General features: G+C 42.0%; 1 protein-coding gene across 1 annotated transcript; it reads right to left on the bottom strand.

Annotated features, from left to right (window-relative positions):
- Positions 1-2,601: 2,601 nt before the first annotated feature.
- Positions 2,602-27,161, bottom strand: TARS1 (threonyl-tRNA synthetase 1). The gene is made up of 19 exons (XM_024578515.3): positions 26,962-27,161; positions 22,344-22,424; positions 19,328-19,518; positions 15,867-15,990; positions 14,524-14,645; positions 13,907-14,024; positions 13,585-13,649; positions 13,423-13,501; positions 12,517-12,663; positions 11,401-11,499; positions 10,285-10,451; positions 8,843-9,005; positions 8,615-8,752; positions 8,180-8,257; positions 7,924-8,024; positions 7,659-7,763; positions 6,027-6,099; positions 3,543-3,657; positions 2,602-3,076 (listed from the first exon to the last, which is right to left on the bottom strand). Exons 1-19 carry the CDS (start codon positions 27,013-27,015, stop codon positions 2,928-2,930), a joined length of 2,169 nt encoding a protein of 722 aa, XP_024434283.1. The 5' UTR covers positions 27,016-27,161; the 3' UTR covers positions 2,602-2,927.
- Between the last annotated feature and the right edge of the window lie 127 nt (positions 27,162-27,288).

Here is a 27,288-nt window from a genome sequence, read left to right as displayed (position 1 = left end):
TCTCCTTTTCTCTTGCTGCTTCTAAGATTCTCTCCTTCTGTTTCATCTTGGGGAATGTAATTATGATGTGCCTTGGTGTGTTCCTCCTTGGGTCCAGCATCTTTGGGACTCTCTGAGCTTCCTGGACTTTGTGGAAGTCTATTTCCTTTGCCAGATTAGGGAAGTTCTCCTTCATTATTTGTTCAAATAAGTTTTCAATTTTTTGTTCTTCCTCTTCTCCTTCTGGTACCCCTATAATTCGGATGTTGGAATGTTTAAAGATGTCCTGGAGGTTCCTAAGCCTCCCCTCATTTTTCCAAATTCTTGTTTCTTCATACTTTTCTGGTTGGATGTTTCTTTCTTCCTTCTGGTCCACACTGTTGATTTGAGTCCCAGTTTCCTTCCCATCACTATTGGTTCCCTGTACATTTTCCTTTGTTTCTCTTAGCACAGCTTTCATTTTTTCATCTAATTTGTGACCAAATTCAACCAATTCTGTGAGCTTCCTGATTACCAGTGTTTTGAACTGTGCATCTGATAGGTTGGCTACCTCTTTGTCGCTTAGTTTTTCTGGAGCTTTGATCTGTTCTTTCATTTGGGCCTTTTTTTTTTTTTGTCTTGGTGAGCCTGTTACATAAACGGGCAGAGCCTTAGGTGTTCAACGGGGCAGGGTAACGCTGGTTGCTGCGCTGTGACCCTGTATGTGGGGGAGGACCGAGAGGGAGCAATGGTGCTTGCTCCACTCTCTGCTGGATTTCAGTCACTTCCCCTGCTACCCACAAACTGGGCCCCTCCAATGCTGATTCCCGAGTGGGTGGGCTTGTGCATGCTCTAGGCCCCTGTGGGTCTCTCCAACGAACTCTCCTGAGGCTGAGGGTTTCTCCTGCTGCTGCCTCAACCCCCACGGGTGTTTTCAATCAGAGGTTTGAGGCTTTATTTTCCCGTGCTGGAGCCCTGGGTTGCATGGTCTGTTGCCGGGTCCACCAGCTGCTGCCTCGCTGGCCAGCTGCAGCCTTGCCCGCCCTGATCCACAGTCCGCCACCTCGCTGGGTCCACCAGCCGCCGCCTTGCTGTGCGTCCTCTCTGCCCGGCTGCCCGTCTCCGCCCCTCCTACTGGTCTGGGTGAGTGTGTCTTCTTTATCTCCTTGGTTGTCAGACTTCCTTACAGTTTGATTTTCTGTCAGTTCTGGTTGTTTTTTGTTTTTAAATTGTTGTTATCCTTCGTTTGGTTGTGCGAGGAGGCGCAGTGTGTCTACCTATGCCTCCCTCTTGGCCAGAAGTCACCAAACCTGTCTTTACAGAATTTATCACACAGTGGTTGCGACTTCGCTGTCATTGTTCTCAATTTTTTCCCATATATAATTACCAAGATACCACTCAATATATTGACTAGATGCTCAGTAAAGGTTTAGCTGTTGGGGTCTTTCGTTACATGCCTGAACAGAACAGATGAATGAGTCAGTAAATAGAACAGGCACTGCTTACCAGAAAAGAGAAGGAAAGCAAACAAAACAGACTACAGAGAAGAGCTTTGATGGGATAAGCCTGCAGACTGTAAGAGCCCTTTGTGGGTGGTCCCCTAGTGCTTCCGCTGCAAGTGAGGAGTTGGCTCAGGGGCCGGTCACAGACCAGTTTCTTTGGGTGTCAGTTCTGTCAACCTCTGTCTTTACTGTATCTTTTGTATCTTTAAGTTCTTAAAGACTTATAAAGCTTCTGTAAATGTCTCAAGAAATTGTTAATATATTGTACAAGCAAGCCATTTATTACTTTTAAGTATAAAATAGGTAAGAAAAATTCAGCTAAAACCATAGTTGGTCTTTGGACGACAAAATTATTCTGTAATATGAAATTTTTAAAACTGAAGAAATATCCAAGCAAAGATACTGTGAATTTTAAAGAAATAAAACATTGTTTTAAAATGATTCTGACTAGATGTTCATGATTCGGTTATAGCTTCTCTCAAGACATACATAATAATGAATCACAAACCTATCAAAGGCTAAGTCTTAAGGCAGTCAGAAGCAAGGCTTAATTATGAAATTTCAAAAACCTTCCTGATTAAAGATCGTATCTCCTTAATTAAAGTGAGGGGTAATCTATGCAAACTGGCTTTGCCTTTCAGTGACCCTTGCAAACCCACTATTGGGGTTATGAGAAAACTGCCAAGATGTTGCCTTTTAAAGATGATTGTATTACAGAAATTCATATACAGCTATGCAAGGAATTCCTTATTTTGTGGTGTTCTTTCAATCACCATTCACTGGTAGAAAAATTCAAACATTATCCCTTAAGAGAGGATTGGGAATTTGCATAACAGGAGACCGAATGGCCCAGAACAGTGGTTTTAATTGTTGAAAGGTTTCTCTCCAAGAAGTGAAGTAGAGGTGGCACGCCTGAAGATGAAAACAGTATCTGTCACCAGGAAGCTGGCACCCAGCTCCTGCCCCATCGGAGACCAGCACACCCCAGAGACTTGCTCCCCTCCACCCCGTCTGCTGTAAAACCGTAAAGGTAAACACTGAGTCATGCAGTGTGTTCCAGGGACCCGTGTAGTATGCACGTGAAGTCCAGAGAAGTCTTTTGAAACTTACAGGAATTAAAATTTTTGTTTTTATATCATAATCCAATCAAAACTGAAAAATTTTATTTTTCAACTGCATGAAATTCACAAAAATGTTATCCCTCATCACAGTGAAGCATTCCTCATGGTTTATTCTCAGTGCTCACATAATTAAGGAATCAAATCATTTTAATGTGTCTCTTTTAATTATCTCCTTCAGAATCACATTATCTGAAACCTGTCCAGGACAAAAAACGCTCACCCCCGCAGTCACTCACGCAGACTCCGCCAAGTCCAGTACACACTAACGTTTTCCAGGGTACAAAGTGGACGTTATGGAAAAACTGCTCATTTTTTCCCACTGAGCCAGTCATGGCCCAGTTCTTCATTAAAATTCTTCCTCCGCCTGTTTGCTGCGGGACTGCTGGAGCTGCTGCAGCCGCGCGATGGTTTCGGAAACAGTGCGCTCTCCGTGCACCTTGTTATCTCTCGTGCGGATGTTAACCGTGCCGCTGGTCTTCTCCTTCTCACCCACCACTGAAACGAAAGACAACAGGAGTCCTCACTGGACACTCAAACAGAAATGATCCCAGGGCCCAAAAACCACCCTACCCTGTATAGCTTCTGATTGCAATGTACAGGTGACCATACAGAGTCGAGCAACTGATTTTTAAAAAATCTACTCATTAAAAAACCCCAACAGTTTGTAATGACTGAAACTGCTGTGCTTATTGAGTTGCTTAGTCCAGGCAACTTAGTAAGAACTTACCACTTGAAGAAATAAAAGATGAACAGGGAGAAAACTTTTAGACAGATCTTTATAGAGATTATTCTTTTTCACACTGAAATTTTCCTTTCTTATACCAACTGAACAAACTTAATAGTTTAAGAATCAGGATTGAAAGGAACTAAACTGACCACCACGACTGTCTTAAGCCGAAGCCTCCAGATTTCAGAGGTTTCCTAAGGTTTGCAGCTCTTCCTGGGCAGTTCCCTTTCTTACCTAGGATGAAGTTATACTGGGCTAACTGTGCATTTCTGATCTTCTTATTTAACGTGCAGCCCGCGTCCAGATCGATGTCCACCATGAGTTTGGCATCGTGGAACTGCTGCCGCACCTGTTTAAACAGAGACAAAAAATTCTTCAGATCTAAAGTGAGAATTATATTTTGAACTTGAATGATTTTATTTAACCTGTACTTTGGGAAATTATGTAAGCATTAAAAATTAGTCTCTAAGAATAACTTAATAAAAGAAAATATCAAGTTCAAGAAATATGAAGAAGTAATTTTTTTCCCTCAAGGCTGATTTCCTTTTTGACCGAAAGGAAGCTTGTTAGGCCCCATCTCATATCTCGGCCCCTTCCAACGACTTCCTGCTTGCTGCACTTGCCCCCTTGCGCACCTGCAAGCTCTTCCTGCCACGTGCGGAGCACCGAGCTAATCACCGAAAACACAAGAGGGAACAGATTTTTCCCATTCTCAGGGGCCTGATGGGGGATACAAGCACAACATGGTGTGTTCCTTCACAATGTGATAAGGGAGATAACATGTAAATATTGGGTACATTGACGGTTTAGGAAATGGACACATTACCAGGTTGTAATTCAATACCAGGAAATGAAACTATTTCTGGAGAGCTACTAATTGAACTCCCTTTGATTGAACTAGTCTTTAAATGTGTTGAAACAAATTTATTTGTTGGATTTTTTTTATATCATTAACTAACCATCAGGTTATTTTGTTCTCAATAAAAGGTAGCCTCTTTTCTCCTTTCTAAGTTGTCTTATGCCAAAAAGCAGGCTAACAACTGTTCTTTTCACATCATTATATACCCATGTATATTGAAAATTCACCCCCAAAAAAGGGGGAAAAAAAGCTTATGAAATGAAGGAGGCAGATGAACAAGTTAGAACCAAAGATCAAATCAGAACATCTTGAAATAAACTTCCAGGAATTTAAAGTGGCCGAACTGCATTAGACATTATTATTATTATTGATTGCCTTCTTCCCCTTTTAAAAAATACTAATTTCACTTTATTGTCTCCCGTCTTTGTGTATTAAGTAAACAATATTTTCCTTTCCCCCCCAAAATGCTAGATTATACTGTATTAATTGTAAATTAAATACACTAGATTAATTTTTCATCTACCTGTCAACCAGTTACCACAAATATAACAAAAAGATCTGAATGAAGCATTTTTATTTCACTAATAGGCTTTCATGCCTTAGTCATCATTAACCAGTGAACCTGTCGGGATTTTATAAGTTATGCAAAGTTCCAAGGGGTCTTACACAGTTTATTAGAATACCAGGATAAGACTACACTTTTGCTGTGACCTACTGTAAGAATAAAGTCTTAGATTCTCAATGCAGGCCTTGTGCACAGGTGAGCTGGGCTACTCTGCATGTGGAGAAGTGGCCCCGTAATTATGACTATTTAATACCTCTGGTCTCTAGGCATTAAGCCCCAGTAACCCCCCACCTTCAGTCAATATAACCTAAAAATCACAAAATAAAAACCCACCCTAAATAGTTTTAAATGCCACCCTACCCCCAAAGGGGAGGGGGTCAGCCTTGTTTCCAGCCAAGAAATGAAATAACTAATATGAACCTTTTCCTACTGAACGAGCTTTCGTAGTGCATACAAGGTGAAGTACAATGAATTACCCATGAAACACAGCTGATTCCCATTATCTATAGCTACCACTACAGCGTGCAGTACAGGAATACGGCATGTCAGAACAGCTGGCTCATTAGCCGGTTTAATGTTCATTTATTCCTTAAGGACCACAGGTGAGGCCTGAGTGAAAGTTATGTACATGATCTGGAAACGTGGTCTGGATGTTACAAGACTACACAATGACACCTGGAGTTTTGTCTGCTTTAACTAACCATTACTTTTAACTGGCAACTGTGAAACAATGCTTTTTAGTAACATAACTTTCAATAATTTAGTATTTCTTAGTATACAATTGTTGCTATAACAAAACAGACTAGCATCATCTGCAGGGTGTGACGAATGAAGGGATATTTCTACACCTGTTAGTAAGGCAGTTTGTTGGCGGGCAGGGCAAAATATTGGTCTGGCATGCCATTAAAGGAGGGTTTCAAATACCTGAAGAAATTTGCATTAAAAATGAAGCCAAATTACTCTTGGAGTCAAAGAGCAACTAGAGCAAGTTACACTGCATTATGCACCTGAATTTGTATCTCACATTGAGGCACTGGCTATTTGCTAACAAAAAACAAAGAAGACAGAAGCGCACATAAAACACCACGCAAACTATGTCTTCTGATCACGGAACCATGTAGAAAAGCAGTAAAGAGGTCATGCAATCCATTCACGCTTAAGATAGTAACACTGAAAACAGTAACGTTTCTTTATATCATAAGCAGCTTGATTTACCAAGGATATAGCTTATGGAATTTGAAAAGCCGAATGACAGATGTTACACTGAACAAAAAGTCGTATATTTAATGATTACCTTTTGGGCATATTCATCACATGTTGGTCCCACCGGAACTACCATTACCTGGCGAGGAGACAGCCAGAAGGGCCTTAAGAAGAAATTAAAAATATTTAATGTGGACTTTCCTAAACAAGGATGGCACATTCGTTGTTAGTCTACTCTTCCATCTCTCTTTCTGAAACACACAAGGCCCCCCTTCAAAAACATGGCTTTTTTTCAATATCCAATAAAGACTAAAATAAAGGAAGATGAAGGAGCAAAAAACCCTAAAAAAAAAAATCTGTAACTGAAGTTTTGTCTTGCTAAGCAGATGGCAAAGCAAATCGGGGGCACGGACTATGCCTCCCACTTCAATGCATCAGGGAAGAGAACAGCACGCACTGGCTGCCACAGGGGTTAACGAGCTGCTAAAGAACCACACTTAGTGATTTGAGTTATTTTATTTAAAAAGTTATTTCGCCCAAGCATTGTTTTATTACTTATTCTCCATGGGGGGAGCACAAACTGCCTTTACTTCATTCAAGATCCATTTTGCGGCATCCGGCACATTGAAATGGATGGTAACAGGAGCAGGTACGTGGTAAGAGTGAGTGTGTTTCACTACTTAGTAAAAGATGACCCACCCGCACCTCTCCCTTTCGGGTGTTGCAGCTGTCAAGCCCTCCCGAAGCTGCAGGCATGTCAGTGTGCCTCTCGATCGTGCCTCTACTCCAAGTTGTTCTGCTACATCAGGAAAAGGCTGGAGTAGGCACTGAAACCCGCCCAGCTGTGGCCTTTCCCACCTGCCACCGGCTGGGCAGAACAACGAGCTGAGGGTCCCCCTATTCCCTAGATGTCACGGAGAGAGTGTTTCCCACATTTGCTTTGATTCTGTGAAATATAACTGAAACAGATTATCTTATTTCACTGACAAGTATGACAAACTCCCCTTCATGTCTAAACTAACCAAATTATAAAGAAAACGGAAATGACTGCTCTGAGACAAAACAGATTTACAACATTTCACAGAAGTTTTGTATCAACACAATTAGTACAGCGGGCTCTATGCAATGGGTGTTTTATAACTTGGTGCTGTTTTCTATTGGCTTTACAAAGCGTGGGCCCAGACAAAACTGCTTAGAAAATAAAATGAAAGTTGTGTGCTCATATGTTTCCGGCAAGAACATGATCTTATGAAAAAACGACACAAAACTGTTGATTGGCTTGGAGTCTGTACTCTCAATTTAAAAACCACGTAGCTGCTAAAGAGTGTCAAAATACTTGCCTGTCACCGTCAGCAATACTGAGCGTGCTAAGCCAAAGCCTACTCTTGTTTACACAGACAGAAACATCAAATTGCTCAAAAAGCAATCAAAATAACAAATATGCTCCTTCCTGAATAATAATTCCTAATTAGAAAGTATTATATAACACTCAACAAAATCAAACTGTGACATAAAAATAATTACTCCCAAGAAATATTCTTTCAGCTAAAAAATTTGGGTTCTAATTGTGATTCCTCACTTTGTGAATACTTGTCATTAATTAGAAGTGACTGATTGCAACGATTCTCCCTTTCCATCACGTAACTGAATTGGACAGCAGACATTGCTTATAGCTAATCTGCGCTGCCTGATAGGAAAAGAAGGAAACTCTGATGACAATTACCATTTGCCCCCGTAGTTTTCCGTGAGGATAGCAATCATTCTTTCCACTGATCCCAAGATGGCCCGGTGGACAATCACTGGCCGTTTTTTATCGTCACCATCATGGCTAGAAAGAAAAAATAATTGTTTTCCATATATACATACACACCCACACACCCACACACACCTTTATTTTACATTATTTTATTTCTATGTATGTAAACACACACGCACACACATCATGACATGTCCTGGAAGAATATTCAGAACAGACGCTGGAAACTCACTTTACAAATGTAAGATTAAACCTGATGGGCAACTGGAAGTCCAGCTGGATTGTCGCACACTGGTGGTACCGGCCGATGGCATCTTTAATCTGGATGTCGATCTGAGGCACAGATTGGGTTATTGTAAGACGCTGTCTACACTGAAGCTGCACTCCATAGTTGTATCGGGGCTGGCTCCTCCCCTTTTTTAAAACTTAAAGCAATCTCTTCACCCGGAAATAAAAGTCACATCACTCAAATCTATGTTGGTACTGACCTTTGGACCATAGAAAGCTCCATCTCCAGGGTTTAACTCCCACTTTTCACCAAATTCATTCAGACTATTTTCCAGTTGCTAAAGATAAAGCAAAATCGAGTTTAATTTTTGTTCCTCTGCAACTTCTCCTGATCTAATTTGAGACCAAAAATACCATGATGCTTTCCCAGGTCACTATTCTCTGCTCTGTCATCTTGCCCACTTAAACCTGCTCACGTACAAATCCCTTTTCAAGGTTACAGCTTGATGACTGAAAACACATCGAAGTATTTCTAGACAGAAAATCATACAGAAAAAACTAGCTTACTCAAACCTAGGAACCATTTCCAATTTCCTTTTGCTTTTATCCATTTAAAGAGGCTCAGCTTTCTTACATTGCGGAGGGAGCCAACTTCATTCAAACAGAATTCGAGCGCCCTGAAAAACACCACTTACTTTTTCAGCTTGGTTCCAGACTTCAATATCTCCAAGGAATTTTTCCGGGCGAGTAGACAGGTTCAATTTGAAAGAAAATCCAAATATGCTATACACTGTACGCAGAAAATCCAAACAACCTTTTATTTCATCCTCAATCTTTAAATGAAAGAAAAACGACACAGCGGTAATTTTCCTCAACTTCCTTGATGTTTCTTTCAATGCATTTTACCCCACAAAGTCCCCCACCTGCTCCATAGCACAGAATATGTGGGCGTCATCCTGCTGGAACCTCCGCACCCGCGTGAGTCCTGTGAGCGCTCCCGACAGCTCGTTCCTGTGGAGCACCCCAAAATCGGCTAACCGCAGAGGCAGCTCCCGCCAGGATCTCGGGCGATGATCAAACATAAGGCTGAAGGAAGAGAAAAATAAGACCCACCGACATTTAATACAATAAAACCACTTCTCTACTATGTTAGGAAAGGCTGTCAAAAAGCCACTGATTCCAAGTTGTTCAGATAAGCAGTGTTTCTCAAATCCTGGGCTTCATACAACAACATAAGCCCTGGCATGAAAAAAACAGCCAATAAATTATAACACCACCATCTAGCCCTGGCTGGTGTGGCTCAGTGGATTGAGCACCGGCCTGCAAACCAAAGGGTCACTGGTTCAATTCCCATTTAGGGAATATGCCGGGGTTGTAGGCCAGGTCCCCAGTGGTGGGTGCACAAGAGGCAACCACACATTGATGTTTCTCTCCCTCCCTTCTCCCTCCTTTCCCCACTATCTAAAAATAAATAAATAAAATCTTTTAAAAAATTGTAGTACCACCATCCAGAACTAAGAAAGAACAAATTTATTCCCGTTAAGTCTGGAGTCATATATGCTTGTGCTCAGTATTTCCGTTATTTTGAGGACAGCCTTTAAGGCTCATATTAAAAAAAAATAAAAAAAATAAACCACAACAAAAAACAGATTTAGCTGCATACAAATCATGCATAACTCTAGAAACTGAAGCCTGTGCTTTCTTCCGCTCCCCCAAGTGCTTCGGTTCCCTGCTAGTCTGAAGGTGCTTCTGGCCCTTGGAAGAATGAACTCAGTTGGTCTCCTGACCTACAACCCAGCTCCCATGGACGTTCCTCTCTCAGCGACTCTGCCTGAGGCCTTGCTGTGAGGAGCCGTGCACACCGAGCGGCCTGGAGTCAAGGCTGTCCCTAGTCCCCCCTGCCATGCTGTTCCAGTGCATCCAACTGTCAAGAAGGACAGAAAGCGGGAGAGCCCCGAGACAAAGATTTCCCACAGATGTTAATTCATTAGCCCTAGGTTTTCATAGAACACATTTCTTTAAAATAAATAAATAAATAAAACAACAGCAAGAAGAATCCTGGAGAAGTTGCTATACCCCACACCCAGGCTCCCTGTTTTCTATTCCGCCTGTTCACTGCTGTCACCCCAGCGGCGTTCTTCAGTGTCTAAAGGTCTGAGGACCAATCAGGTGCAGAAGAAATTACAATTACACAATAGTCCTGTGAGTGCTCCCGACAGCTCCTCCTGTAATCAGAGGAGCATTTAAATTGTACAGAGGAGTATAAAATTTGTTTTCAGACAAATTCTTTCCAAGGAAGAAAAGCAATCTAGGACTAAATGCAGCCCTGGAGAACCTTCAACAGAAACTCAAAGCTGCTGAATACCAGTGTCCCGGGCAGTTCATGGGCTTCAGAGCAAACTGCTCCTTCTCCACCTCGAAGGAGAACATGTTCTCGCTGTAGTGCTGCCAGTGGCCCGAGGTCACCCACAGGCGGCTGTTGTAGATGTTTGGGGTGATCACCTCCTGGAATCCTCGTTTCCTATATTCACTCTTTTAGGAAACAAACAGAACACACGCGTAGAAATTAATGCTCATACTTCTGGTGGGAGCAAAACTTTAAAGAGCAAATTCATACTCTAGAGTAAAGTTTAAGATACACGTATGTTATAATCTACTTGGGAGGCGTATGCCAAAGAGGGAACTCTCGCATGTGCGCGGAAGGAGGCTGGTCAAAACGACCCTACCACAGCAGTCAGTAACGTGACAAAACCAACAGTCACATCCGTGTCCACCAATAAAGGGGAGGGCACACTGGGGCAGCCCTGTAATGGAGTAACAGGGAGTCACCAGAACTGCATCACAATTCTGATGACACACAGTGAGACTTCGTGCACGTAAATCTGAACACGTCGACAATTTGGGATACATACGTATGGGGTAGATGAACAATAACATGGATAAAAAGGACCCTCCCTAACTTCAAAAGACAGCTGCTTCTGGAGAGGGAAATGGATCAGGAAGTGGCCCAAAGGGGAACTGGTTTCCCCCTTCGTGTACACATGACTGTATTTCCAACATGATCTCATGCAAATGTACGTTAAATTAGGTCATCAGTATATAGGTGCTGATGGTATTATTCTCTATAAACATACGCTTTAAATACTTCAAAATTTACCAAGAAAAAAAAAACAAGTACAGACTTGCTTTTTCAAGGAAAATATTAGTGAAAGGTCAAAGAGCACACAGAGCTCCTGTGTAAGGGTTACAAGTCCTAGTTCAAGGTCACTGGCTTCTCTGTGTGCACATCCATATGGACAAAATCATGTATTAGGAAGAAAGAAGTTTTTAAAAATTTTATGAGCTCAAGACTTCCATTTTTATTTATTCTTTTAAATGTTTCTTTTTAAATAGAAGGTTATCTTTCCTTTTGGCAGACCTTATTTAATAAAAATCAATTTATGTCCCAAGTCTACAAAAGAAAATAACGAATATGGTTTACCCTGATGAATTCCATAAGTGTGTTATAAATGTATGCTCCCTTCGGCAGGAAAAAGCAACTTCCAGGGCTGAGCTCGTGGAAGAAATATAGTTCTTGGTCCTGGATAAAAGAAAAACGAGGAATGCTTATATCTGTGCATAACATCGACATAAACTTCAGTGCTTTTGAGTTCAGAATACAGTCCTGATACCTCGTATTTTAACTTGTGCCATTCCTGATTCAAAGAAAACATGCCAACATTTCGGATGTGTGGCACCAAACTGCAGTTCTTTACAACTTAGTTCCCTGCCTACTACGTTCCGGAAACCAGTCAGATTTACCGAAGAGGGACACGGGGCACAGGTCTTAGTTCTCTTCTATCCAGAGGCAGCTCTCGTGGTTTTAACTCCTCAAAGCTCTAAGATCTGGGTGTTTTTAATTTTTCTTATTTTTTTGAAGTAGGAGTGGCAGGAAGGAGCCTTGGAAAGAGACACTGATAATGAAACAGGACACGGGACGCAGTGGGCCGACTCTGGGCCGTGGTGCCTGAGGTCAAGGGAGCGTGGTGGGGACGCTGCCTCCGGTCAAGCTGCGTAACCCAGCAGCCAAGGACGCCTGGCCCAGAGGGGACGCAATTTCAGAAAGAAAGGTTTTCATCTGAAACCTAACTTCCAGTCTGAAAGACACTCAGGGGCAGAGGGGTAATGGAAATGACAGCATGGAGTCCAGCAGGGACTTGCTGTGTTGTCACCTCGGGCACCAAGTTCGGGGTATTAAACTTCCTGGAACTCAGTTTCCACATCTTAAAAAGAAGTCAGTGAGACTGGGCGAATTTCCAAAGTACCTCTCAGCTCTATGGAACAGTGCTACACTTCCTTTACAGAGAACTGAAGGTCTTCGGCATTTGTCCCCAATAAAAGGAACAGTTAAGATGAGTTTTTGTGCAGTATTGAGCACTCTAGAAGGTAACGCAGACAATCGGTAAGTAATGTATGGCTTAAATAAATGCAGTACAATAATACTTAAAAGCTGTAACATTTCTTCAAAAGGAAATTCTTAATGCAGCCAAATAATACAGCTGTACTTCAAATGAAAGTAAACTCAGTCTAGACACGTTATTGTTCTTTGTTAACATACCCTCCCAATTTTCCTATGATCTCGGTTCTTAGCTTCCTCTTGGAACTTCTCCCACTCTTTCAACATCTTAGGATCTGGGAATGAAATGCCATAAATTCTCTGGAGCGTCTCCATATCTGCTTTCCCTTCCCAGTAGGTGGAGGAATTCTGAAAACAAAGATCAACCATGAAACGATATTCAAAATCGGAAATGCCTCACTTATTTGAAGAGTCAGATGCTATGTCTCATAGTCACCTTGTGAGTCAAAGCCATAGTGGTCCTTATACAAGAAAATGAAACAAAAAGTCCCCCGGAGTAAAGCCTCCCCGAGTTGCTCTGGGGCGGAGCTAAGTCCCCTCAGAAAAGCCCGCCCTGCCTCAGTGCCCCTCAGGCCGCAACTCCACGCACACGGCTCGCGGCAAGGACACCCTCCCAAAACGAGCAAGCCACGAAGGAAAATAAACCAACAAAACACTCTTGCTACGACTCCATTATTCTTATGATTCGAAGTGCGTTTTATTAATCACCCACAAAGAACTTATGAACTAGCATAAACTGGCAGGATTAGCTTGGTTAGCAAGAACAGCTTGGGAAATATTACCTTAGACACACGAGGGGCAAAAGCACATACTCCCACAGTGAGTCTCAAAGCTTTTAGAGCCACAAGGGCCCGTCACTGCAAGATTCTGGGAATCCCCACCCCGCCACCCCGACGTGCTCCGCTGCGGAATGGCCAGTCGGCCACCGCTTGAGAGAACTTCTGCTAAAAATGGCTAATGACGTGTGGCACCCACAGTCAGGAGACAGCATGAGAAAACCATCCACCCAAAAGAAAACTGGTAGAGAGACCAATAAAAGTTTACACATGTATCTGTACCACACAAATAAATTTATATGGAGAGAGTCTTCAAAGTTACATCGCTTACTTTGTGTATTTTCAAGGCCTTGATTTTGCCGGTGTGTCTGACGTGAGGGCCCCGGCAGAGGTCTATCAGGGGGCCACACCTAGGGACCAAACGAGAGAAATCTTAATGAAGACTTAAAGTGGCACAGACACCAACCGTCTCTAATGCCACCCGCATTCTCACCTGTAGACCGTGGTGGTTGGAGTGTTCACTTTTTCATTCAATATCCGGCATTTGAACTTATTGTACTGAAAAGAGGAAAATCTATTTTTTTAATACTCTCCTTTAATTTTTACCCCTAAATACTACAGCTAAAATGCAAGTCAAAGTGTATCTTATCAAAACATTATAGGATTGTAAGTATGTCACTATTTAACGTGTTGAAAACAAATGTTAAACTCTTCTAAAGAACAGGCATCAGCTCTGTCCGTGGAACCCCGGTGTGACGCCTTCACATGACACCTCTAAGAGACATGTGGGCGCCACAGGGCACAGTTCAATTTACCTTAAACATTTCCAACAGGGTTTCCTTCTTAACTTCCAGTCTTTCAAAAGCTTGCTTTTCTTTAATGATTTTCTTACATAAAGTCTCTAAAGAAGAGAAATCATTACTGGACACACCCCTGAAAGAGAACAAAGTATAAAATTTTCTTTCGATCCCTTTCTTCTCACTCCAAAGGTTGGAGGGATGTTTCATTAGAACACTTCAAAGGGTTTGACATAAGAAATCAGACCCTTGCACTGTATATTAGAAGTGTAAACTAGATATTTTTCACAAATTATTTTAATAATTTACAGTTTCAGTGGCTTCGGCCTTGGTCACCATGGACACTGTTCCCACTAGTGAATCCTCCCTCCACCTCTGTCACCAGGTGTGAAGGGGAAGAGGACCGACTTCACTGTATTTCCCAGTACACCATAGGGCTCTGCCTCCATTGACCTAGAACAAGTCTCCATGTCGCTGAAAGCTGCTACACTCGTCAAGTTTGAGCAGTGGGAATGCTCGGTGACTAGGAAGCAATAAGCACTACATCATCCTCCTTATTAAGAACTCTTTAAAAACAGCAAAGGGACCCGTGGTAATTCAGACATTAGTTTTCTTTATCCAATTACATAACTTACCCCTCTCCAAGGTACATGTCATAATAGAACCCACTCTCTATCGGTGGGCCATAACATAAACACCCGCCGTAGACTCTTTCCATGGCTTCGCCCATTATGTGAGCACTTGAGTGCCAATATACCTGAAAATCAAAGGAGGATGAGAAGGTTTGAGACTGGGCAAATGTGCTCTAAGGTCATGTGGCCATAAAGAGAGACATATAAAACTTATTGTAAATAAAGCCAAGACAGAAAAATCTAAATTTACAAATCTACAAACTGCAGAGTGATTCTATACACAAACAACACAACAAAAGGATGCTAATTACTAAATTGAATTTCTACCTTAGAAATGACCTGGTTTATTTCAAACTAATTAAAAGCAAATGAGCATCATTAGTTAAACAGGATGGATTCTGTTCCCTGAACACAATCGTCACTCGCAATGTGACTGTCCTCTTGCTGGCCACGGCCCAGGGGCTCGTGAGCCAGTGCGTCCACAGCCGTGGGCTGCACTCTGCCTTTACGTAGCTGAGGGGCATCGCTTAGAATTCTGTGTCCTTTATTCCTGTCGGCCCCCAATGACTGAGGCGGCATAGCCTGACCCCACAACACAACCAGAAAATACAAGGACAAACGTATGGACTCTAAAAATCAAACAGCAGTACTTGGCTTTAAGGTGGTCATTCACGTGAGTCGGAACATATCCAAAGCAAGGTTTTTAGGATTTAATAATAGTAAGGTACCCAAACGATTTTAAAAATTCTCTTTAAAAACGTAAGGAATCTAGAGCACATTTACTTACATATGATTCACATACACAGGTAAACCACCATCACCAAAACAAAACAACACAACATATTTGACTTCCCTCTGCGTAGCAGACCGTCACGAAGAAGTAAGGAGAAAGCCTTGCCATCATGTGCAGGTTGGTTTTTACAGTGCTTTCAGCAGGTTTGCACTTTAAGATGAGAAAAAATATGGAAAGCAACTTTCCAATACAGGAAGTACTTTCATTTTCAAATTTGTTAACGTATATATATGTCTTGCTTAAGTACTGATTGACAGTGTAGAAAACAAGTTTTACTTGCTTAATCAATTTCTAATAAAATTTTAAAAGAATTCCAGATTTCCCAATTTTAATATCTGGTAGTGAAAATAAATTTTTTCAACTTCACCTCTTGATTTTATCAGGCAAGTACTTTTATTATGTTCCCTGAGTGAAAGACAAAAACGATGATTTCAAATGTGACAATGAGACATCAATAAACTCTGGTCACCTATTGGCAGAGGTAATCAGCTGGGAAAGAATGCAAACGAGAATCATCATCCTGAAATTCAGTGAATACTGAATAAACACTTACTGCCTGAGCTTCCTCATCCTCAAACTTGAGAAGCTCCAAAGTACAATCTTCCTCCAGAGGACGGTCAAGGTCCCAGACAACCTTGTTCACTTTAGCAATAACGGTGTTGTCGGCCAGGCCTTGACTTACAAACAACAGGAAAATAAACACTATATATTATATGTTGACACTGTATGTATTACAGATATAAATAATATATATCTCTCTGAAATAAAATGGAAAAGGCAACAAACCCCCAAAATGTACTAATGTACCTAAGAATATAACTAGAAGACCCTAAAAATTCAACACACTATGACATTTATGCTTATTTAAAGATACAACAACTCTGATAAACAAACAATAACAATTTTCAATGGCCTGATTTAATTTTTATTTTCTCCAAAGAAGTTCTCCACAAAACCAAGCTACTTAGACTCCAATGGAAAAAAGGGGACTGGGGATACTAAGTAACCTCCTGTTCTACTTCCTATTTGAAATATGTAATAGAATTTTTTTTTGAGAGGCAATGCTAACCTCGGAATAGATTCTGCCAATGCCTAAGATGCTTTTATTTATAACAAATATATAGGTAAAATAAAGGATTATTCAATAAAAATTTTTAATAGTGTGACACCACGCAAGCTGTTATCACGGGGTGAGATGTCAGCCACACCGAGTGGGTGGAAAAGCCACAGGAGTTCTGAGGAGGGGAAGTAGCAGAGGTCAGAGTGGTCTGCACAGGCCTTGGGGATCAAGTAATGAGCCGAAGGGTCAAAGGTTTGGCCAGGAGGAAAAGGAGATGAGAGAGCGCTCCAGATGAGGGGGTGGGCTCGAATGCGAGCGGGGACGTGAGTTAAGAGAGGTTCCGGGAGCTTCGGGGCTACAGCAGAATTGAGTAAGGCTGGTCAGATTGCAGATCTGAATGTGTCGCGAGAGAAATGGCAGCCTGCAGTAGTCCTGACAACTCAACGAGAGCAGGCAACACTACCCCACGAAGGAAAAGTGTACTGCCTGCAGGCTGTCAGTCTAAATACACCACCAGAAAGAAGGCTTAAGCCGGCTGCAGGTGCTGTGCTGCGGGGTTCTCTCCTTGCTCTGCTTACTTCATACAACCTCCCCCTCTTAAGGACTAAGGATGGAATAACAGAGAAAGTAAACAATAACTGCTTTCCCCATTTTCAGTGTTCCCATTACATTTCCCCTAGACTATGCCCAATGTTTCCTGTTCTCCTGAGATCAAAGGGAGCCAATATAATAAACGTTTCACAAAATATACAATGGATTTGGCAGAGAGAAATGGTTTAATTTGGTATACAGCAGTCTTCAGAAGACTAGAGAAATGATCAGAAGTCAACTACTATACTCTACAGTCTTTAGGAGCAAAAGGATTTTTGTTTCAGGGTCCAAAATGGTGCCACGTGATGCCAGCAACGGAGTTACTTTGAAAATGAAGCTTACCCGTGGACCATGCTGGATCACTTCCATTTTCCAAAGAAGGGGTAAAATAATCCATACTTCGAGACTTAGAACAAAACCAAAACTCCAAACAAAAACCTTCTGACGCAAATGGAACACGCCTTCTTTTTCTTCCCTTTCACACTCATTACTAATTAAACAGCCTGTTATTCATGCTGCAATTTTCCCCAGAACAAGCTGTTCTGGACTTTTGTAAAAATGTCTTAAGTACCCTCACTTGCAGATCAGTGACTTAACTCCAGCTCTAGAGCTCATCAATGTCTTTCGTAATTCAACTCAAAAAATTATTTTCAACTGGCTACTTGACAAAGTACAATGTCATCTGAAGAAAATATTATAGAATGGAGAGAAAGTTCCTGAACTAACGGGAACCTGACTTTTAATACTGACACAGCTACAGTACCAGTGTGCAACCACGGGGGAATCTCTTCATCAAATGACCTTCACAATCACCTCTAAAATGACAGACTGAACTGATACTTAAGGGTCTACCCAGTTATTTATGATCTCATATGGAGATCTGCTTGATGTCACAACTTGCTTATTCCCTTTGGAATAAAATAGAAGTACTTCAGTTAGAAGCAGTGGTCAAATTAACTAAAGCACTCCCCTCTCTTTGTAAGATGTACTAACCAATGTTCACGGCACACGGGAGACTCAACGGAGGCCTAACTGCCTCTTCTCCCCCCAGCTGACCAATGATCAGCGGGGTTGGTTGCCAACGCTGTTTACTTGTTATTTTTTGTCTTACATTCAACAACATAAAATTGATGATAATCAACCATTTTTGACAATCATATGATTTCACGTGGTTCAACTCAACATATAATAATATAAACATAAAATCAATAAAATTTTAAAAAGAAATAAAAATAAATAATAATACAACAAGGGAATTATGGTTTCTATGAAAACCAAGGTGAATCTGTGGGAAAACCTGATGAAGTCAGGTCATTACAAACATTCGTGGAGTCAGGTGCGGATGGAGTAGCTGGGTAAAAATCTGCAGGGATTCTGCACTCACACTGCTTCTCAAGTGTGTTAACGTGACGTAGAACTCTAACAGGCACTGCACTCCAAAGGGCCTTGGAGATGCGTGTCTGTGTCTGTACCTATAGTTGCTGAATAATATAAAAGTAGGTTTATAGTTGTGATAGAAATAATACATTGATAAACAAAACAAGAATACACTCTGCGTTTCGCATACTCACAACTACAAACCTACGTTTGCCCACCCCGTCTGTTCACAGGTTGACACACCTTTCCTGTAAAAGGCTACACCCACGTTTTATGTTACTATTGTTACTTTTATGGACATGTTTTAGACTGTGCACCACACGTGCTCTCTGTTGCATATTCTCAGCTCCTGGGCTGGACAAAAGCAAGTTCTGACCACAGTTTCCAACACCTCGTATAAGATAAGAGCATCAATTTATGCTTTCCCCACTTTATCATTTTCTGATAAACTGACCCAACTATTGATCCCAAGACCCTATTAAAATTAAGAAAGCATTTAGTCTAGTACAGAGAACGCATCTAATTCACAGTGACTCCTTTCCAACCCAATAAAAGTGTGAAGTTTTAAGACTGGATATGGCCCTCTTTCGGATTTATAAAACTAACACATTTTTTCATGTGTTACATAGTAGTTTCTTAATGTTCTCCTGTGAGATGATCAACCTTCATTTAACTTCAGAACTGAGACATTTAAGTCAAAATAGGTGAAAGTCAATCTACTTGGGTTTTGTGACATACGATCAAGATAGAAGAATATAAAACCCTTCATAAGATAAAACCAAAATGGAGCCTCTAAGAAACTAACTTTGAATCTTGACTATAAAGCTTCACATCATTTTGATTTTGAAAAATCCCAAATAATGTAAATTAAACATTGAAACCATTGAACAGTAACATAAAAATGTCTTGAAGATAAAACTTGGCAAGATAATTTTTAAAAGGTTTAGTTACAAACGACAGAAGATCAAGGCGGGTGCGGCTTTTACCTAATTCCACAGGCGATTTGATACGGGGTCGTTTTCCAGGACTCCGCATCGACCTGCTTGCCGTCCGGCAGAGTGACTGTAATCCGCTTGCTGTCTTTCTCTGCTTTTTCTGCCAGAATGGCATCGTGTTCTGCTTTCAGTTTATTATACATCTCAAGACGCGTGTTAATATATTCAGGCCAAGGATTCAACTGCACGACAACAAATGAAGAAATAAATAATCACTAAATAACTTGCTTTCCTTTTTAGAAAAGGGAAATAATAAAAAGAGACAATACAACAAAACAGGATTAGTGATTCTATGTGGTACCTGGATTGCCAATACCAACAAGTATTACCTTAATGATGTCCTAAGTAGAGGTAAAAAAAGAGATTAAATGCTCTTATTATTTTATTATTTTTTTAAAATAGAAGAGTATAAATAACAATAAATACCCAGCTGCCAGCATTCTAAATGAACACGTATTGATACTACATTTTGCTATTTTTTGCATAATGTAATTTTTTTCTTTAAAGATACTCTCTTCAGGACTTTTCTAACTAAACACTCTCACAGGTACAACGATAAACAACCCTGGAAATACAAACTGGCTGGCTTTTCCATTTTGTTTCTAGTTTATTCAAGGGATGATCTGTGAAGCTGGCCAGAGTATACGTCCACTCATAATTTTTAATTAACCAACTGTAAATTTATTTGACTTAAGGGATCTCATTCAGGGGAAACATTTACTAAATTCAAAGAGGCCATGATCTTTCAGTATTTCCTTCTTGGGCGTATTTAAATAGCAAACATAAGAAAACAGCATAATACTGCTGTCTCTAATACATTAAATTAACCAAAATGTTTTCTATAAAACACCCACTCAGCTTCCCAAAAGTTTGACAAAGAAAGAAAAAAGGAGACAATAACCAGAGATTTGACTTCCTCTACTGATAGAGACTCGGTGTTTAAAATATTTCAAAAAGCAGGTGGTGAATTAAGATGGCTTAATCTTACCATGAGTTTCCATCTTTACATAGATTTAAATCAATCAGCTATAACAGTTTATTCAAATACATGCTTTAAAACTTACTCGGTTTAAATGCTGCCCCCAATTCTATGTATAATACATATTGACCTAACACACTTCATCTGAAAGGAGTACAAGCTAGCACCTAATCCTTGGTGACACAGTTACCCCGTCAATCTCAGAGGTTAGTATTTCCCTAAATATCATAGTAAAAAAGGAAAACATAGCCAGCCATATCATTAAGAATATACTTCCACACTGTTTGAACATAACTTATTAAAACTATCAGTTTCTCGTGTGTAGTACATTTTTTCCTTACACAATATTCCCTTCTCACTCCAATCATAATTTTTGTCAGCCTTTACCTTTTGAAATGGAAGCACCCTCATCTCTTCATAGTTTCCCCCCAAGCTGTCCTTTCCTTTCTCCACGCACGTAGGGGCTCTGCACAAGTATTTCGTTAATCTGCAGAGTGCAGAACCCGTGATGGTGAAGCCGCAGCGAATTAACCAAAAGCTCACAGCCACTCACTCTACAGCCATGTACCCTGAGCCCCTGAGGCTGAATGAGCCACACTACCTGGGCCTACTTGCTTGGAAGCATCAGTTCAGTCCTACCACCCACATGACCCTCCGCATCTTAGTGCGGTTCACCTCCACATGCACCTGGCACTTCCTAGTCAGAGGTACTCAGTGTCAAACATAATGTATTCAACGTTCATGGAGCAGATTCTCTCTGTGGCGGGTCCTGGAAATGCAGAGAAGAACAGACCCGCACATGGCCCTTCTAAGGGTAACGCACACAAACAATGGAGCGTGGAGGAGGAGGAGGAGGAGGAAGAAAGGCCGTGGACATCTCACTGCACACTTTTCCCAGACAGATCATTTCCAACATCTGTAATCAAGTCACTGTTAACATTTTCTTTTCAGAAAAGTCCTCTGATTGCACCGTTTCCTATTTCCAGGCTAATTCTCAAGCTGTGACAGAAGAGCATGTACTACTGTATGGAAAGTGTAAAAAAGAAATTAGGGAACATAGGCATTTTTTCTACTCACTTGCAAATTTTAAAGTTCACCATCAATCATTTCCCCCACAATTACAGAGGGATGTTGCGGACAAACCATAAGAGAGAAGGTTAGGCAGGCAGGGCTCTAAGCGACACTTGGTGATTCTTGATCACCTCTGAACATACCCTTCAGTAAATGAAAGCACCATCGATTCAGCAATGCGGCATTTATAAAAACGGCTCTTTACAGCTAGTTTGTTGTGCTACAGCACACTTCTTAAAAGCCTCTTCCTTTGTTCCTCTGCATTCTGGTAGTTTTTTTCTAAAGAGTCTCTAATAAAATGGTTGCTATGACTAAAGCACAAGTGAAGCACAGTTCACAGGAGTTCAACTTCAGAAATAAAGCTGGGAGACAAGCCTAACCGCCTCATAAAACAGAACGCCCAGGCCCCAGCCTGGTTCTGGGCTGACTTCTGAAAAGCCAGTTCCTTTCTGTCTGAGCACAGGACACTGAAAGCATCTTCTCTACAATCTAGAGGCCCCAAGGTGATCTGTCCTGGTTTCCAACCAAACTCGAGGAGCAGGTCCGGGTGGAAGCAGTGTGAATGGGGTCCAGAAGTGGCTTTCTTGGTTTCCACTGTATTCAGGAGAAGCTCAAACAGCCAATGTCTCCCCTTTAACAGCTCATTGAATGAAATGACCAGACAGCTGGCATCCAACCGGCCAAGTGAGTCATTACAGATTCCTGTCCAACTTTGTTTCTGATTTTCTTATCTGACCCCACAGACTATCTCACAATTATGTCTCAGTTGTTTTCCTTTTTCAGTGACAAATAACTGCGAGTCTCTCTTCCCCTCCCAGGCTCTCCTAATGCTTCTCCCAGATTCTTCCGTTGAGGCCGTCCTCCAATTCCACGTAAACCAGGAGCATCTTACACAGGACAAGTCTGAGACAGCGCTCTGCCACCTGTCAAATTCAGCAACAGCCCCAAAATGTTTACCTCTGCTCGACCTCCATCTCCAGACCCTTCCTTGTTCTTCTTCTTGCCTTCTTCCTTCCGCTTCTCTTCACCAGCGCCTGCCTAGATAAGCAAAAACAAAGGTTTTATAGTTTGATCTAATGTGACACCCCTTCATGCTGCTCCCAGAGAAGTTGAGATGTTGTTTTAGCATCTGTTTTTTGAAAAGTGAAATCTGACTTTGAAAGACTAGAAAATGTGGCCACTGTCAAAGACAAGTTAACAACTTACAATGAAGACAAGTCCTAGAACAGTAGAGGAGCTACTTGATAATGTTCGAGTCCTCCCATTTCATTTATTTTGCCAGTTCCCATGACTCTTGTTTCAGGCTTACAAGGACATATACTGAACACGTAGCCACAAACAAGCATGTGACATATTCAGTAAAGGTGTTTTCAGAAAATAAAACCAGTGCAATATCTGTCCATTCATTCCACAAGTACTGCTAAGAGCGTCTGTGTTCATGATTTTTTGTTAATCCCTGCAGAAGAAGCCAACACAAGGTTGAATCTGTCGTGTGCAAATTTAACCTCTCCAGGGAAACTAAGGCATATCTGTGTGAAAACCTCCAGGAGGGGGAAGAACCCACTGCAGCACTATGATTCGATGTCAAGTAAGCAAGGACGACAGTGTTAGTCAGGGCTTTCGAGATTTCAACAGGCTGGATTTCGAGAATGGAGGGCCTGTCTTCTAGGTATGCACATAAACTTACTGTCGGAAATGGTTAAAAAGAGAAAGACAGTGACAGAGTCAGAGAGACAAACAGACCAAACCAGGCTGACCAAAGCAGGATCGTTTTAGGAAATAATAAAAGTTAAGACAAACTAGGGCTCAGACAGAAGCAAGCACGAAAAGTTACCCTAAGGAACGTGGACTTCAATTAGAAGCACACGGACTCACAGAAAGTTCTAGAAGAGGACATCCCATGCCAGAAGGCGACCACAGAGAGGAGGTCTGTGTCAGAGGTTCTCAACCAGAAGCTGTGCATCCCTCCCCGCTTCACCCGTCGGTGGAAATTTGGCAATGTCTGGAGACATTCTTGGTTCTCACAACTGGGGAGTGCAATTGCCATCTAGTGGGTAGAGGCCAGGGACGCTAAGAACAGTCGCCGCAACAAACCATTCTGCAGTCCACACAAGGTCAACAGCACGGAGGCCGAGAAACCCTGCGCTACAGTACGGGATTCTGTGAAGAGGATTTTCTCAGAAACGCGCTCTGCACTGGGACCGCCCGGACAGAAACAATGTAAAGCAGACCACGCTGCACAAAGTCTCACAATTCGCAAAGTTCTTCCACAGTCATATCTGACTTGCACAGCGACCCTGTGAGGTGGCTATTATTATTATTATTATTATTATTATTATTAATATCATTCCTGTTTTACAGATAAGAATGCGTTGGAAAAAGTCAGATGACTTTTCTAAGGTTCTCACAGCCTGTAAGTGGCAGGAAAGGTACCTGCCCAGGTGTTGACAGCGGCCAACTGTGTGCTCACCAGAAGTTTTGAGGGTGGAACTAGGGATATGAAGGGGAGGCTTTCTTACAGTTCTGTATGTTTATGTTTTGGGAGTAGGATTTTTTGAGGTATTTTCCCATCCCATTCACTGACATAAAGTGCACAATTCCATGGTTTTTAGTGCGCCCACAGTTGTGCATTTATCACCATAATCGATGGAGAACATTCTCATCACCCCGAAAGGAAACCCTCTACCCATTAGCAGTCGCTCCCATCGCTCCCGTGCCCCTCCCCCAGCACCTGGCCACCACTAATCTGCTTTGTCTCTACAAATTTCCACATTCTAAACATTTTAAAACATGTGGTCTCCGGTGCCTGGCCTGCTTCACTTAGCATGATATCAAGAGCATCCATGTCACCTGCTTCAGTATTTCTTTCCTTTTTATTGGCAAATAATATCCCATCGTCCACTTATCCATTTAATAGTTGGACATTTTGGTTGTTTTTTTTGAATCATATAAAGCATATCACTTGTATAATTAAAAAAATAAATGACTCTTCAGGCTGAGCCAAAACTTCCCCTACTCTGGGATTCTGCATTTAACAAACTTTTAAGGTTCATTTACAGTCAACAGATGAATAATGACCATAATTTAAGTCCATTCTAACCAAGCACTAACCTACAGGGTTACAAGATTCCCCGAAGGCCTTTGCTACATTAAAGAAATGATATAACTAGTCAACAGAATTGGGTAAGAGAAGGGGTAAAAATTAATTGTACATCTGTCTGTGCAGGTTTAAAATGGGAAAAGAATCAATTCTCTCTTTTTGATAAAATGCCTTTGATTTTGGTCAGTGAGATATCTGTCAAATGAGTAAGAGTAGTAGCAAAGAGGGAGAGAACGAACAGTTTTCTTTGTTCTAAATATCTCTCCATTTTACAAATGAGAACCCTGGCTCAAAGAGGGCAATTCGCCCTTCAGTCCACAGGTGCTAAGAAGTAGAGCGGGGACATTAAAACAGGTCTCTCGGGACCCTGGGGCCCATTCTGTCTTCACTACAATGGGGAAGACAGTAGGCAACTGTCCTTAATTTTCCATGAACACAGAACAGAAACATGTGAGTTTATATATTACATCTTTATGTAAAAACAATCTAAAATGTCAACCCAGGAGCTGGGACACAGAACCGAATTGTGAAGGGAAGCTACAGAATTACCTTCTGCAGGGGTATCTGGGAGTTGAAAAAAAGCACCTCAGAGTGCACTTTAGGTAAATCCAAACCCAGGGACTGACTGCTGGGATAGGTATTTCCTGGGAATCCCATGATTTCGTGGAGTATCTGTCCTTGACTTGTTTCCGGGCAGATGACAGGAGGCAGGGCAGCACTGGGGGTTTGAGTATTGGCTCCAGAATATATACTGGGTCTTATCAAGTTATTTACTGTTGCTATGCCTGTTTCCTCATCTGTATAATGGGGATAACAACAAAACCCAGTGCATAGGTATTTTGAGGACTGAATGAGGTAATACATGTGATATAGTGCAAGACCCCATAGTCAGCACTCAATACACATTAGGTATGGTGCAATTATTATTATAGAAGAGAAAAATAGCATATTTAATAGTCATACATCACCTCCAATTAAGAATGGCATAGCAGAATATTTATGCATATGGAAAGTTGACTATATTAAGCAAAAAGAAACAAGTTACAAAACAGTAAAGATACCATTTTTAAGTGAAAAAATACAAATGGAAAAAAGTCTATGAAAAGGCACCATTTGTCACTTTACATTTAATTTAGTTTAGAATTTACATTTAATACAGTTTAGAATGTGGGCATATGCATTTTCCCCATTCGGTCCCTGGATTAGAAGACTAACCCAGGGACTGAAAATTGATGAGAAAATTGTGGCTTTTAAGTGACCTCTCCTACCAGAGAGCTGGGTTGAGTCTCCTTTAACTGAATCTCTCACTTGGACTACGACAGCAGCCTCCTGCTTGTGGCTTTACCTTTTCCCAACGCACCTTCCACCCCAACTCCCGAGTGACCTCTAAAACTACAATTCATATCTGTCACATCCTTGCTTAAAAACTTTCACTTGCAGAAAACAAGCCCAACTATTCTTGGTTGCCTGAGATCCTTCTTATCGGTGTGGCCCCTCTTCAGGCATATCTCTTGCAAGCCACCCACGGACAATTTATTCACCCCGTTCCCTTTTCACTGCCTTCCCTGCCTTTGCCTGGAAAGCCCTGCCCTGTCAGGTTTACCCGGGGAACTTACACTCACTCTTCCAAACTCCATTCAACAGAGCCCGCCCAAGCAGAACTGGCACTCACTCTTCTGTAAACCCCACAGCAAAATGACTGTTAAGCTGTTATTCACACCAGGATGTGAAGCCCTCAAGGCCAGGCTGGGTCCTAGTCACCTTCCTAAGTGCTTGGCCCAGCACGCTGAATGAACACTTAACACTTATTTGTTAATTATTAAAATAAAACAACAACAACAACAAAACCTCGCCTGGTGGCATGAAAGTGACCTGGGAAATATTCCTAAGCAACGGATGACACTAAGGGAAAGTTCAAAGGTGAAATGATTAGCGTGTGTGGAAATAAAATGATGCGTGCCTCCAGCACTAAGCAGGAAAGTGTGTAACTCTTCTAGTTTGTCAGGTCATCTGGCCTCCACCCTTTACTATAAACCACCCAAACTTGGGAAAGTTGCGTCAGATCTCGGGAGCTCGGTTTTCTCTTCTTTAAACTAGAGCTTTTACCCTTAACAGGGTTTTAGGATTAAGTAAGGTTCTGCAATGCGCTCGCTTCAGGTGAGGTAAAAACAATCGTCTGGGAGTCCTGTAATTCTCTATTTCTAACTAGATGTGTCGTTCTGAGCAACTCATTCAAGGTCTGTTTCCTCCAGTGCAAGAACAGGACGGGCCTGGAGCTGACCTGCAAGGCCCCACCCTGCTTTATGTATGGACGGTCCCTTCCGAAAGGGGTCTCTGACTTGCGTAGGAGCTTCATCGTACCCCCCACGAGTTCCTCCGCCCCTAGTGCCCCAGCCGCTTCCTCCACCCGCCCCCGCCCGGTAGGGCCGCTGGGCACCAAGAAGAGCCCCAGCCCGGCCTCCCGGCCCCACTCACCGGCTTCTCCATGCCTCCCATCTTCCCTGAAGGACTGCTGGCCTTCTCGGACATCGGAGAACCACGAAGAGAAGACAGAACTCAAAAGCGATGGTCTGGAGGAGAGGAGAGCGCAGGCGGGTCAGAGGTGGGCTGGGGCTCCCCGGGAACACAGCACACGAGCCACGTGGCTCGGAAGGGACCAGCTGATGCAATCGAAAAGCGCCCAAACCCAGCCTCCTAACCTGCGGGGACAGGCAGCCAATCAATACCGGGCAGAGGCGGGCTCTCCCTTCTCTAAGCCTATGGAGAAGCTTGTTGGGTGACAGCGGTTCTAGGAAATGGGAG

The sequence above is a fragment of the Desmodus rotundus genome, chromosome 1 (assembly GCF_022682495.2).
Source record: "Desmodus rotundus isolate HL8 chromosome 1, HLdesRot8A.1, whole genome shotgun sequence".
NCBI classification, from domain to species: domain Eukaryota; kingdom Metazoa; phylum Chordata; class Mammalia; order Chiroptera; family Phyllostomidae; genus Desmodus; species Desmodus rotundus.
Note: the sequence above shows the minus strand (reverse complement) of the source record. Positions and strands in the feature narration are given on the sequence as shown.